Source organism: Bubalus kerabau, chromosome 14 (assembly GCF_029407905.1).
Source record: "Bubalus kerabau isolate K-KA32 ecotype Philippines breed swamp buffalo chromosome 14, PCC_UOA_SB_1v2, whole genome shotgun sequence".
Classification (NCBI taxonomy): Eukaryota; Metazoa; Chordata; class Mammalia; order Artiodactyla; family Bovidae; genus Bubalus; species Bubalus kerabau.
The window spans coordinates 32,143,400-32,157,323 of record NC_073637.1 but is presented as its reverse complement, the minus strand read 5'-3'; the positions used below and the strand labels follow the sequence as shown (position 1 = coordinate 32,157,323).

The following is a 13,924-nucleotide window of genomic DNA, read 5'->3' as shown; positions in this document are numbered from 1 at the left end:
AACACCACTAATTATTAGAGACATGCAAATCAAACTACAATAAAATAAGACCTCACACCAGTCAAAATGGTCCTCATCAAAAAATACACAAAACATAAAATGCTGGAGAAGGTGTGGAGAAAAGGGGTCCCTCCTACACTGTTGGTGGGAATGTAAACTGGCACAGTCACTATAGAGAACAGTATGGAGGTTCCCTAAAACCTAAAACCGGAACTACCATATGACCCAGCGGCCCCCTTTTGGGCATGTATCTGGAGAAAAACATGGTTTGAAAGGATACATCCACCCAGTGTTCACGGCACCACTGTTTACAATAAGCCAAGACATGGAAACTCTAATTGTCCATCCACAGATGGATGGACAAAGAAGATATGGTAAATATATAAAATGGAATATTGCTCAGAAAGAATGAAATAATGCCATCTGCAGCAACACAGATGGACCTGGAGATTATCAGACTAAGTCAGTCAGAGAAAGACATATATCACAGATATCGCTTATATGCACAATCTAACATGCCTTTCCATGAAAAAAAATCAATCAATCAATGTCACCAAAAAGAAATCTCCAGATCCAGATGGCTCACAGGATAACTCTTCTAAATGTTTAAAGAATTAATGCCAGTTCTACACAATCTCTTCAGAAAATAGATAAGCTTCATTTTTTGAAGCTTGTTATTACCCTAATACGAAAACCAAAGGATCAGAGACTTAAAACATAAAACTATAAGCTTGAAAAAACAAAAAAACAGGAGAAAATCTGAAGGATCTTAACACTAGGTACAGATTTCTTATACTGACACCAAAAGTATGATCCATAAAAGGAAAAAGGAACGAATTAAAATTTTAAAGTTTTGTTCTGTTCAAGACTGTTAACAGAGGAAAAGACAAGCTTTAACTTGTCCCACTTTACTTGTGCTACTTGCCCTACATTTGGGAGAAAATGTTTATAAACCACATATCTGAAAAATGACTCATATCTAGCATATACAAAGAACTCTCAAAAGAAAACCCAATTAGAAACTGGGAAAAAGACATGAAGAGACGTTCTATTCAAAAGAATATGAAGAGAGCAAACACATGAAAAATGTTCATCATGAGCCATTAAGGAAATACAAATTAAAATCCTGAGATGCACAATATACACCTATTAGAATGGCAAAAAATAAAAAAGGAAAAAAGAGTGAAAACATCAAATGGGGAGAAAGCACAGAAACTGGCTGGTGAGAATGTAATGATTCAGCCAGTTTCTTAAAAAAATAAACACGCAACCACCTTGTGACTCACGTGAAGCAACAGCTCCACTCACGGGCATTTATCCCAGAAAAAGGAAAAATCATGCTGGTTCAAAATCCTGTGCATTTATATTAACTTCACTTAGAGAAGCCAAGAACTGGAATCAATCCAGATATCCATCAGCCAGTGCATGGTTACACAAACTGTGGTCCCTCCATACCAAGGAATGCTATTAAGCACTAAAAAAAAAAGAAAAGAAAGAACTGCTGTTACACATAGCAATCTGGGTGCATCACTAGACATTATGCTTAGTGAGAAAAGCCAGTCCCAAAAGATTGTATACTGTATGACTTGATTTATACAATTATCTTGAAATGACAAAACTGTGAAAATGGAAAATAGGTACATGGTTGCCATTAATTAAGGAGGGGTTGGAGATGTGAGGGAAGTGACTGTGGCTGTAACAGGGAGCCAACGTGAGGGATTCTCGTAATACAGAAATATTCTGCATCTTGACTACTGCAGAGTCAGTATCCTGGCTATGATAATGCACCATGCTTTGTAGGACATGTATGGAGAATGCTTCTGTACCCTTATCACGTCTGTGCTTCTGTACTTCTTATAACTGCATGTGAAGAATCTGTGCTGCTGCTGCTGCTGCTAAGTTGCTTCAGTCGTGCCCGACTCTGTGCGACCCCATAGACAGCATCCCACCAGGCTCTTCTGTCCATGGGATTCTCCAGGCAAGAATACCGGAGTGGGTTGCCATTTCCTTCTCCAATGCATGCATGGATGCTAAGTCGCTTCAGTCGTGTCCGACTCTGTACGACCCTATGGACAGCAGCCCACCAGGCCCCTCTGTCCATGGGATTCTCTAGGCAAGAATACTGGAGTCGGTTGCCATTTCCTTCTCCAGAAGAATCTATAATTATCTCAAAATTAAAAGTTTAGTCAAAAAATAAACATCTTAAAAAAGAAAGCCTCTTTACCTGCTAATCCTGTAATAACCTGGTCTGTTCATCTAATGTTGTGGCCCCTCCCCTACCTATCATTCAAATTAAATTCCTTCTTTGCTACTGAATTATTTGGTCCTTATTTTACTCAACAAATATCATTCAAATAAAATTACTCTTGCTAAAGTCATCTTTCAACTACAAAACAAAATGGAAACCGGCTAGTGTTTTGGTTTACTCGCCTCTAAGTATTTGACACTGATGGCAGCTTACTCCACTTCTCTGAAGCTCTCCTACCTCTCCTTCCATGACAACACTCTCTGTTGGTTTTCCTCCTGCCTTTTGAGCTGCCTCTGGGGGGTAGGGAAGTCCCCTCTTTCTTTTTCCCTTATTTACTTCCAAGCATTTCTTGTCTTATATATGCTCCTTGAGTATTCTAGGTATCAGCCATTCCATCCCCATGTCCTTATCAATATCTAACTACATAAACAACCTCCACAGCAAGTGTCCCACAGGACACTCAAGCACAGTGTAGTCCACACTGGACTACCTCCTATTCCTGTCCACCAAAAAGAAATCTGTTTTCTTATATTCTTATTAACTGTTACCCCCATTCTCATAATATCCTACTCAGAAACCTAGGACTTTTCCTAGACTCTTCCTTTCTCAACCCCAATACCTAAAAAGTTTGAGTCCTTTAAATTCTTCTGAACATCCTTTTGGTCCTTTTTCTCATGTGTTCTGTCAGTTTCTTATTTAGTCAAACTTATCATCTCTTATTTAGCCTATTTCCTGGCCTGGCTCCCCTCCACTGTTTATACTGTTTACAGGAAATTTTAACTAAAATACAAATTTGGTAATATTACAATGGTGCTTCAACTTTTTCCAAGGCTCCACATTGCTTTCAAGAAAAAGTATAAATTTCTTACCCTAATATGTATGACGTTTAAACCTCAACCTACTTTCCATATTCATCTCCTACAGCTTACCCTTCTCTGCTACTCTCTAGCCTCACAGAGCCATTTGGAGTTTCCTGAACATGCCACGTGGGCTCCTGATGAGTACCTTTAATCATGTTTCCTTTCCCTGTAATACAGCCTTCCCAGTTGGATGGCTCCTATTGCACCTCAGCACTCAGCTCTGGCATCCCCTCCCTGAGAAGCCCCGCTGAACCTCCCATCCCCAGTGGCCTACTGTATTTATTTAGTAGTCTTTCCAGTATTGCTATTATTGATTTCTTTTTGTAATCTCCTCTAGCAAATATTTCCAAGTATTCCTGGAAAGCCACGACTGTGTCTTACTTTATCTCTGTATCCTTGATATCTAATTAGAATGAAGAGTTGAATAAGTGTTTATTAGATTGAACAGAAGTCAATAATTGATTCAGGCTCTATGAAATCAATGAAAGCATTTCTCTTACACTATCTCCTTTGAATCAAAACTCATCCTGACTATACATACAAATCTTCTAATATGATCCACCTGCTACCTGCTAAGTCACTTCAGTCGTGTCCGACTCTGTGCGACCCCATAGATGGTAGCCCACCAGGCTCCCCCATCCCTGGGATTCTCCAGGCAAGAACACTGGAGTGGGTTGCCATTTCCTTCTCCAATGCATGAATGTGAAAAGTGAAAATGAAGTCGCTCAGTCGTGTCCGACTCTTCACGACCCCATGGACTGCAGCCTACCAGGCTCCTCCGCCCATGGGATTTTCCAGGCAAGAGTACTGGAGTGGGGTGCCACTGCCTTCTCCGAATATGATCCACAGTGATGCCTTTGCTCTAATAAGACCATTATATTTACTCTACTTATCTAAACACATTTATGATAAGGTCTCTCTGGTTTCATTTTAGAATGTAAACTTCTGAAGGGCAAGGAATTCTCTAATTCTTAAGGACCTAGAACAGTTATATGTCTCTAAGAACTTTACAAATGCTAGCTGAGTCCTTAAAATGAACAGAAAAGATGACAACCCACAGCACCCCCTACTCCGAAAAAAAAGGACAAAAAAGAGAACTGAATCACTAGAGATCATATTAGGCTAATAAAAGGAAATACTGCAGGGACTTCCCCGGTGGTCCAGTGGCTGGGACTCTGTGCTTCCACTGTAGGGGACCTGGGTTTGATCGCTGGGCAAGGAATGCAGATAATACCACTCTTAATGGCAGAAAGTAAAGCGGAACTAAAGAACCTCTTGACGGTGAAAGAGGAGAGTGAAAAAAGCTGGCTTGAAACGCAACATTAAAAAAACTAAGATCATGGGATCCAGTTCCATCACTTCATGGCAAATAAAAGGGGAAAAAGTGGAAGAAGTCATAGATTTTATCCTCTTGGGCTCCAAAATCACTATGGATGGTGACTGCAGCCATGAAATTAGAAGACTTTTGCTCCTTGGGAGGAAAGTTATGACAAACCTAGACAGCATACTAAAAAGCAGAGACATCACTTTGCGGACAATGGTCTGTCTTAGTCAAAGCTATGGTTTTTCCAGTAGTAATGTATGGATGTGAGAACTGGACCATAAAGATGGCTGAGCACTGAAGAACTGATACTTTCAAACTGTGGTGCTGGAGAAGACTCATGAGAGTCCCTTGGGGATCAAGGAGATTAAACCAGTCAATTCTAAAGGAAATCAACCCTGAATATTCATTGGGAAGACTGGTGCTGAGGTTGAAGCTCCAATACTTTGCCCTGATGCGAAGAGCGGACTCACTGGAAAAGACCCTGATGCTGGGAAAGATTAAAGGCAAAAGGAGAAGGGGGCAGCAGAGAAATGAGATGGTTAGACAGCATCACCGACTCAGTGGACATGAATCTGAGCAAACTCTGGGAGACAGTGAAGGACAGAGGAGCCTGGTGTGCTCTGTCACAAAGAGCTGGACATGAGTTAGGGACTGAACAACAACAAGAGGGAACTATGAATAGACTCCACATGCTGCAAATAAGTGTTCAAATACCACAAATAAAAGATCCGTGTGCTGCAACTAAAACAAGTTTTAAAAAAGTTTTAAGTTTAAAAATAAGGAAATACTCATCTTAAAATAATGAATACTGCATCTCAGGCTTATTAGCCACCCAAACTAACCTTTGTCTTGTTGAACACTCTCCTTCTTCTTCAGCTACCCATCCCACATCAGCAAAAGATACCACTGCATCCTCTCCCGAGGGGCTAGAGCTCCATTCTGTTGTAGGGCTGGTCAGCTGTAAGTTACAAATATGGAAAATTCTTCATCTGGCACCAAATGGTAGCATGAAACATTTAATTACCTAAAGGAAAAGCTTCAGCTCTAGCATTACAAACACACAGGCAGTTTCTCACATTTCCACTGAAGGTCTCCACAAAAGGGACCTTTATTTATGTCATACTGTTGTTTAATAATATATGCAATCTCTGAATTAGAATTTAACTTATTCAATTTTTATTTTACAGGTCAAATGAGACTAAAAAAAAAAATACCTCTGTTCATCTTCAAACATTAAGAAAATTTTTAGAATCAATTCTTTTCTGAAGAGATGTAGTAAAAAGTAGAGGAACAAGAATAAACAAGCGACCTTGCTTTGTGCTAATCTGGCAATATTTTTTAATGGATATTGCTGTTATAACAATGAAAATACATTTTTAAATGTCATTAAATCTCTTGATTTTTAAATAAAAGTATTAACTATACTAAAGAACTGAAAATACAAATAGCAGTAGACTTCCCTACCGAACCTTAAACACAGAGATGAAGGAACAGAATATTCTGAAATAACTATAACAAAGAAAAAGCATGCACATTATGTAATTTACCTTCAAAACATGGTAAAAGAACTTAAAATTTTGTAATATGAATAGCCTCAAAGGCAGAAGGCCAATGAATAGTAATTTTAGAATAGTTATCAGATTAACATAGTATTTCCTATAGGCTTTAAATAAAGAAAATGCAGACTTTTTAATTTACCTTGAAAAAACTGGAAAAAGAATTAAATTTAATTTTTGTTATGGAATAATGCCTCAAAGCCAAAAGGCCAACGAATAATAATTTAAAAGTAGTTATCAGATTAATATGATACTTCCTATAGGGTTTAAATAAAAAAGAATATGCGGACTTAATTGAAGTAAAAAGCTTAAAAAGCCAGAGAGAGAGATTTAAATATTTACATGTTTATCAGAAAGTCTCTACTGTAACCCATTCTTAGTTTGAACCTTCTTACTATCATTGCAGAAGAAGCTTTTGGAAGCTACACTGAATTAATACTTCTTCCTCAATTGTAAAATATACCATACAAACACATAATACTAATATGGTTAAAAATTTTAAATACCTTTCTTTAGGTGTTAGTTCATGAAGATCAGTTTGGTTACGTAATTCTTTGTTTAGAAAATAAATTTTGTTCTAATATCGTTACTAGTTGGTAGGAAGAAAGGTATATTTATGATAAATCGAGTTTTGACCTGAAGACTTCTTCCCTCCCCATAAAGGTTTAAAAAATTGCTGCTTTCGTCTCAGATAGTTTTGTTCATAAAAGGAAGCAAAATGATACTTTTCTAAGAATACTCAAAAATATAAGTTTTGTGACAGCTTGTCAGAGTATTTTATAATGTAAAGATCATACAATACTTCTCAATTTTACATCTGTAATACTTCATATATTAAACATGAAATGATGCTTTTTGCACACTTTTTAAAAAAAGATTATTCCATCGACTTAGTTTGTAATCTTACTAAACATTGATTAAATGTAATCACTGAAATAATATCATGTCTACAACATGTACTCAATGAAATGAAAATGTCAATGACAATGTCAAGCACCAACTCCAGAATTAATAATATCTGTATCATTTCTAGTTGACATCCTGCCCCACAAAATAAAGCAGTTTAAATATTTAAGTTACATATCTAGATTATAACAGTGATTTATGCCACCAAAAAAGCCTAACAAAGTCCCTGGGGAAACCAAACTCATACTAAAAAATAAAACTGAAAAAACAGTAATACTAATCTTTTTTTAAAAGGCCTCTTCCGCTGTTGCTAAAATGTGCATTCAGTAGCATAAGCGTGAAATGATGAGGGCAATTCACTCAGTAAAGTGCTAGTGCAGGTGAGGTCCGCATAGGCACGGGGTCTGAGGACACGGACTTCTAGCAAGTGTGATGTAGACGCCACTACTGACATGCATGGATGACTGATGGGAAGTTTGAAAAGTAAAGGTCAACTTACTGACGGTTCCAGCAAGGTCCTGTCCTATCACAGCTATTGTTAGTAGGGGGAAAAACAAAACAACAACAGTGAAGGGATAGAAAAATGTTCTTTTTCAAAATCAAGGGGATTATAAAATTTAAAATTAGTGTTTATCAGTATCCAAAGTCTTTTCAGAAAGTATGAAAAGCATTTCATTCAGAGCAAGATTTAGTAGCACTGTATTTTTTACTAATCTTAAGAAATTCAAATCAACATTTGATACAATTTAAATTATCCAAGATTCAATTATATTTCAAGAATTTTACCAAAGTAACTTTAGGTGATTTAAAACATTCTGATAATGTAAAACTATACTAAAGAAACTGATTTATTAAATAAAATACATAAAAGAAAAATATAAAGTATTGAAACGCTTAAAATATTAGAAGAACTCAGCATGTCCTCATGGGACTTTTCATAAAATAAACACACTGGTCCCAGGAACCAGGATTCTCTGTTTCTTGCCAAAAACGGTGTAACAGTAAATATACTCAGTCTATTTTACCACCAGTTGTTTATAGCTAAATGCAAAACATGTATTCTTCAAAGCAATACTGTAAAATATTGATAACATCTAGCTTTTTTATTTATAGACTTAATTATTTCTCTTTTTCTACCAATTCCTGTCATAGTTAAAATATTAAAAGCAGAATTTCTACATTTTAATATAGTGACACCAACAGGTCACAGGGCATGCCTGTGAAGAACAACACACACCCGAGCTGAGATGTGGGCACTAACACTGCTGAGTAATGTGGTCACTTAAAAAAACACTGAGCATTTATTAACACTTTCTATTCATGACACACCTAGAATGGGGGAGGGAGGAAGGTGAGGGAAAATAGGGAGAAGGAAAAAAGACCTGAAAGTCGAGAGTGAGAGAAATGTGTTTATCTCTCAAAATAACCCAGGAAGGTAAGTAACAGTATCCCCAGTGGAGAAACAAGTCTCTAAGAAGTCAATTACTGAGAAAGAATGAAATATCATAAACGTTATTTACAGAGCTGGGCTTCAAATTACTATGCCAGGCTACCAAATTTATACACATAACACGTGTAATCTTGATTCAGTTATCCTTAACAGCCATTTTATAGCAAAAATATTAATATCAAGAAATGGACATCACACACAGTATGACATTTCATGCTAGCATACTGCAGATTATCAGAAAGTATTGGATAATGCTGAAGGGCAGGTCCCTGCTAGTCATGGCCTGATAAAAAGTCGTTCACTGGAGAAGGGAATGGCAAACCACTTCAGTATTCTTGCCTTGAGAACCCCATGAACAGTATGAAAAGGCAAAAAGATAGCACACTGAAAGATGAGCCCCCCAGGTCGGCAGGTGTCCAAATATGCTACTAAGGAAGAACAGAGAAATAGCTCCAGAAAGAATAAAGAGGCTGAGCCAAAGCAGAATGATGCCCAGTTGTGGATGTGTCTGGTGGTGAAAGTAAAGTCCAATGCTGTAAAGAATAATATTGCATAGGAACCTGGACTGTTACGTTCATGAATCAAGATAAAATGGATGGGAATGGGCAAATTTAATACAGATGACCATTATATGTACTACTGTGGGCAAGAATCCCTTAGAAGCAATGGAGTAGCCCTCAAAGTCAACAAAAGAGTCCGAAATGAAGTACTTGGGTGCAATCTGAAAATGACAGAATGATCTTGGTTCATTTCCCATGGCAAACTATTCAACATCACAATAATCCAAGTCTATGCCCCAACCAATAAAGATGAAGAAGTTGAAGTTGAATGATTCTATGAAGATCTACAAAGGTTCCTAGAACAAACACCAAAAAAAGATGTCCTTTTCATCACAGGAGATTGAAATGCAAAAGTAGGAAATCAAGAGATACCTGGAGTAACAGGAAAGTTTGGCCTTAGATACAAAATGAAGCAGGGCATAGGCTAACAGAGTTTTGCCAAGAGAATCCAATGGTCATAACGAACACCCTCTTTCAACAACACAGGAGATGACTCTATACATGGACATCACCAGATAGTCAATACTGAAATCAGACTGATTATATTCCTTGTAGCCGAACATGGAGAAGCACTATACAGTCAGCAAACACAAGACCTGGAGCTGACTGTGGGTCAGATCATCAGCTCCTTATTGCAAAATTCAAGCTCAAATTGAACAAAGTAGAGAAAACCACTGGCCTTCAGGCATGACCTAAACTAAATCCCTTATGATTATCCAGTGGAAGTGATGAATCGATTCAAGGGACTAGATCTGGTAAATCTAAATTTGGAAGACTCAACAGTGACCACAGGACTGGAAAAGGTCAGTTTTTATTCCAATCCCAAAGAAAGGCAACGTCAAAGAATGTTCAAACTACCGCACAATTGTGCTCATTTCACACGCTAGCAAAGTAATGCTCAAAATCCTCCAGGTCAGACTTCAACAGTATGTGAACCTAGAACTTCCAGATGCATAAGCTGGATTTAGAAAAGGCACAGTAACCAGAGATCAAATTGCCAACATCCATTGGATCATTGAAAAAGCAAGAGAATTCCAGAAAAACATCTACTTCTGCTTCATTGACTACACTATAGCCTTTGACTATGTGAATCACAACAAACTGTGGAAAATTCTTAAAGAGATGGGAATACCACACCACCTTTCCTGCCTCCTGAGAAACCTGTATACAGGTCAAGAAGCAACAGTTAGAACCAGACGTAACAGACTGGTTCCAAATTGGGAAAGGAAGATGCCAAGACTGCATATTGTCACACTGCTTATTTAACTTAAATGCAGAGTATATCATACAAAATGCAGGGCTGGATGAAGACCAAGCTGGAATCATGATTCCTGGGAGAAGTATCAACAACCTCAGATATGCAGATGGTACCACATTAACGGGGCTTCCCTTGTGGCTCAGCTGGTAAACAATCCGCCTGCAATGCGGGAGACCTGGGTTCAATCCCTGGGTTGGGAAGATCCTCTGGAGAAGGGAAAGGCTACCCACTCTAGTATTCTGGCCTAGAGAATTCCATGGACAGTCCACGGGGTCGCAAAGAGTCAGACACGACTGAGTGACTTTCACTTTCACCACTGTAACGGCAGACAGCAAAAGGAACTAAAGAGCCTCTTGATGACGGTGAAAGAGGAGAGTGAAAAAGCTGGCTTAAAAGTCAACATTCCAGAAAAACAAAATTCATGCCATCTGGTCCCATCACTTCATGGCAAATAGATGGGGGGATAAAAGTAGAAATAGTGACAGATTTCATTTTCTTGGGCTCCAAAATTACTGCAGATGGTCACTGCAGCCACAAGATTAAAAGATGCTTGCTCCTTGGAAGAAAAGCTATGACAAACCTAGACAGTGTATTAAAAAGCAGAGACATTACTTTGCTGACAAAGGTCCATATAGTCAAAGTTATGGTTTTTCCAGTAGTCATGTATGGAAGTGAGAGTGGTACCATAAAGTAGACTGAGTACCAAAGAATTAATGCTTTCAAACTGTGGTGCTGGAGAAGACTCTTGAGAGTCCCTTGGACAGCAAGGAGATCAAATCTGTCCATCCTGAAGGAAATCAACCCTGAATATTCACTGGAAGGATTGTTGCTGAAGCTGAAACTCCAATACTTTGGCCACCTGCTGGGAAGAGCTGACCCACTGGAAAAGACCCTGATGCTGGGAAAGATTGAAGGCAGGAGGAGAAGTGGGTGACCGAGGTGAGATGGTTGGATGGTGTCACCTACTCAATGGGTATGAGTTTGAGCAAACTCCAGGAGATAGTGAAGGACAGGGAAGCCTGGCATACTGCAGTTCATGGGGTCACAAAGAGTCGAACATGATTTAGTGACTGAACACCACCAGCAACAACAAACTGGGGAAAAGTTAAGAGATTAACAAGGATTCTTAGTATGAATCCAGGTACTTATCCTCAGAAGGCTCAGACATCAAAGACCATGATATACACTGTGTCTCCCACCTCACCTGTTCCTGACAGAGGGGCCTGGTCTCGGTCCCTCACACAGTAACTTCAGTCTTGCCTCAGGACCTCTGCACTTACTGTTCTCAGGCAGTACCGCTCCCACCTTCATTCCTTTCCTCAGCTATCTGCAGGGCTGGCTCTTGCTAACCTTTAGTTATTCCTCCTGGACCACCTGTTAGTCTTCCCATGCTACACTAATTTTTCCTTCAGGGCACTCAGTATAAATGGTAATTGTACATTTATTAGCTTATTTCCTTGTTTAATATCTCTCCTCTGAACTATATCCCGGTAAGGGTGAAGATCATGACTGGCTCATCACTGACCAACAATACCTAACATAATACATGGATCTCACGTTTATTTGCTAAATGCCATGTGGCAGGTGGTTGTTTTCCTTCCAGACTTAGTGACAGTGTGAGAATTGTAGTGAGAATCTTATCATTACTTGTTTAGTTACAGAACATTCCCTTCTCCACCAATTCCAACAATCACTCTTAGCCATCCCAGAAACTAGCCTGGGGCAGGGTTTCCACAGGAAAAAAAGAGGTAGTCCAGGTAAAATTACCCAGAGCAGTTGCAGAGCAGGGATTCAAACTCCTATAGCACAGGACCAAGTCCCCACCCATCCCTTTATCTCATAGCATACAAGATCACTTTTTTGTTGCCTTAGGTTTTTAAAATGTAGTATTTATTTATTACCCCCAATAAGCCACACTTAAATTCCATGTGTTAAACTCATAAAATTTTAAATTTATAAAAATGACCCTAAAGGTGCTTTAGTGACTACTTTCATATTTGCCAACAGATAGGCATGTTACTACTTTAAACTTTCTTCAGCAAAATGTGAAAACACAACCTGTAAATGAAGTCCTCAACCCCGGTGCAAAAGCTCCTGAACAGGTTTTAAAACAAATGTATGAAAGAAAGTTAAATATATGAATTCAGATTTAGTAAGCTTTGAATGACATCTATATTCTTTATAAGCCCTGTTAAGTATGTTTCATTTTTTAAAGCTCCTGGTAATTTACATATGCACCTAGTATTGAGAACCACTGTAAATCAAAACCTCTGAACTCCATTCCAACAAACAATACAGCCAAAATATAATGAGTGCTTTTACATGCTTTTTTACATTATCTCATTTTTATTCCCAGCACAATATTCCCTGTGACCATTAACTGGATTCAGGTGTAAATAAACATGTTGATCTATGTTCTGATCTGTGACCCTATAAATATACAGAAATCAAATTTGTAAAATCAGAGAGTTCACTTAGTGAGCCAAATAAGTTTAATTTGCTATTCTGCTGTAAGGTGGCAATAACGATAAAATCCCACCACTGGCACACTTTTATTGTGCACTAATTATGTACCAGTTATGATACTCAGAGTTAGATATCCTAACCCTCACATCACAAAGGAACATTCCTGTCTTGCCCCTGGTTTATGTGAGTCTTACTTGTCCAGATAATGGGTCAGCTGACAACAGTGAAGAGATGGTGTGATCTAGAAGGAACATACTGAGGCCTAAGAGCTCAGAGGTGAGAACTGTTGTGAGGGTGACACGGTTGAGGTGCTACCTGTGAGTGTGGGTACAAGGGAAGGAACAGAAGTGAAAGCCAACAAGAGCAGAGGAAGTAAAGAAAATACGAAACTGTGTTTCCAAAGATGCTGAAATCACCCAGGACAACAAAGAACTGGCTTTAACTACTCCTTCTGAATTGATCCATGAATGCTTCACTCTCATGTTTAATCTATTTCAATTTCTGTCTCCCAAATAGGGCCCCATAATGGGGTCTACTCTCCTTGGGTTTAATAGTGGCTTCCCAGTTTCAGACTTCCTATAGTCATGTTGGAGTCCTAGACAGTCCAAACATATTCCATATCAATCAAACCCCCAATGAGCCAGAAATATAGCAAAAATGATTGTCAATTTTATTACTCTAAACTGCATCCCTTATATTTTTCAAAGATTCTCCATTTTTAAAATTTCTGATAGACTTAGTAAAAACAAAACAAAAATACCAGAGGATACAGAGGAAAAATACCAAATTATCTAACTAGCAGATAAAACACTTTAAGATTGATTTTGAATCTGAAAGCAGCATGCTACAAAGCTGCCTAGAAGTAAAAAATCTCACTTTAAACAAATGTCTTGTTTTCTACTACTCTCTCAAGTAGGTCACCAGTATTTCTCATACCTTATTCCTCTCTCCTTATGTTAATCTCTTTTCAAATGTAGCTCCTGTACTAAACCTAAAATTCTTTTTCTGCTCAGACCCTCCTAAGTAATAACATTGAGAAAGAGGCTCCTTCCAAGAAAATGAACTTGGCCCTAGTACCTCAGTCCACTGACTGTCAAGGCAGATTTGGGCTGCCACCAGAAAATGCTAGATTATCTTCATTGCTTTCATTCACATCTAGCTAGGTGAACACAAATGCTGAAGCAAGTTCTCCTGCAACTAGGTTAAGCAGATTGATAAATAGAATTTAAATGGAACAGTGCAATCAGAAGAAAGTAAGTCTTGGTTAACACAATAGTTATTTGAAGGAAATTGGCA

At 38.3% G+C, this 13,924-nt stretch overlaps 1 protein-coding gene across 2 annotated transcripts in view; it reads right to left on the bottom strand.

Moving 5' to 3' along the window:
- MTFR1 (mitochondrial fission regulator 1) overlaps positions 1-13,924 on the bottom strand; it is a 62,449-nt gene that overhangs the window by 25,505 nt on the left and 23,020 nt on the right. For both annotated transcript variants that reach the window (XR_008702162.1, XM_055546118.1), the window contains exon 4: positions 5,275-5,390. Coding sequence is in view for 1 of the 2 variants with exons in the window: in XM_055546118.1 (XP_055402093.1) it covers positions 5,275-5,390 (116 nt within the window). In the remaining variant the exon portion in view is untranslated. The remainder of the gene's footprint in view (positions 1-5,274; positions 5,391-13,924) is intronic.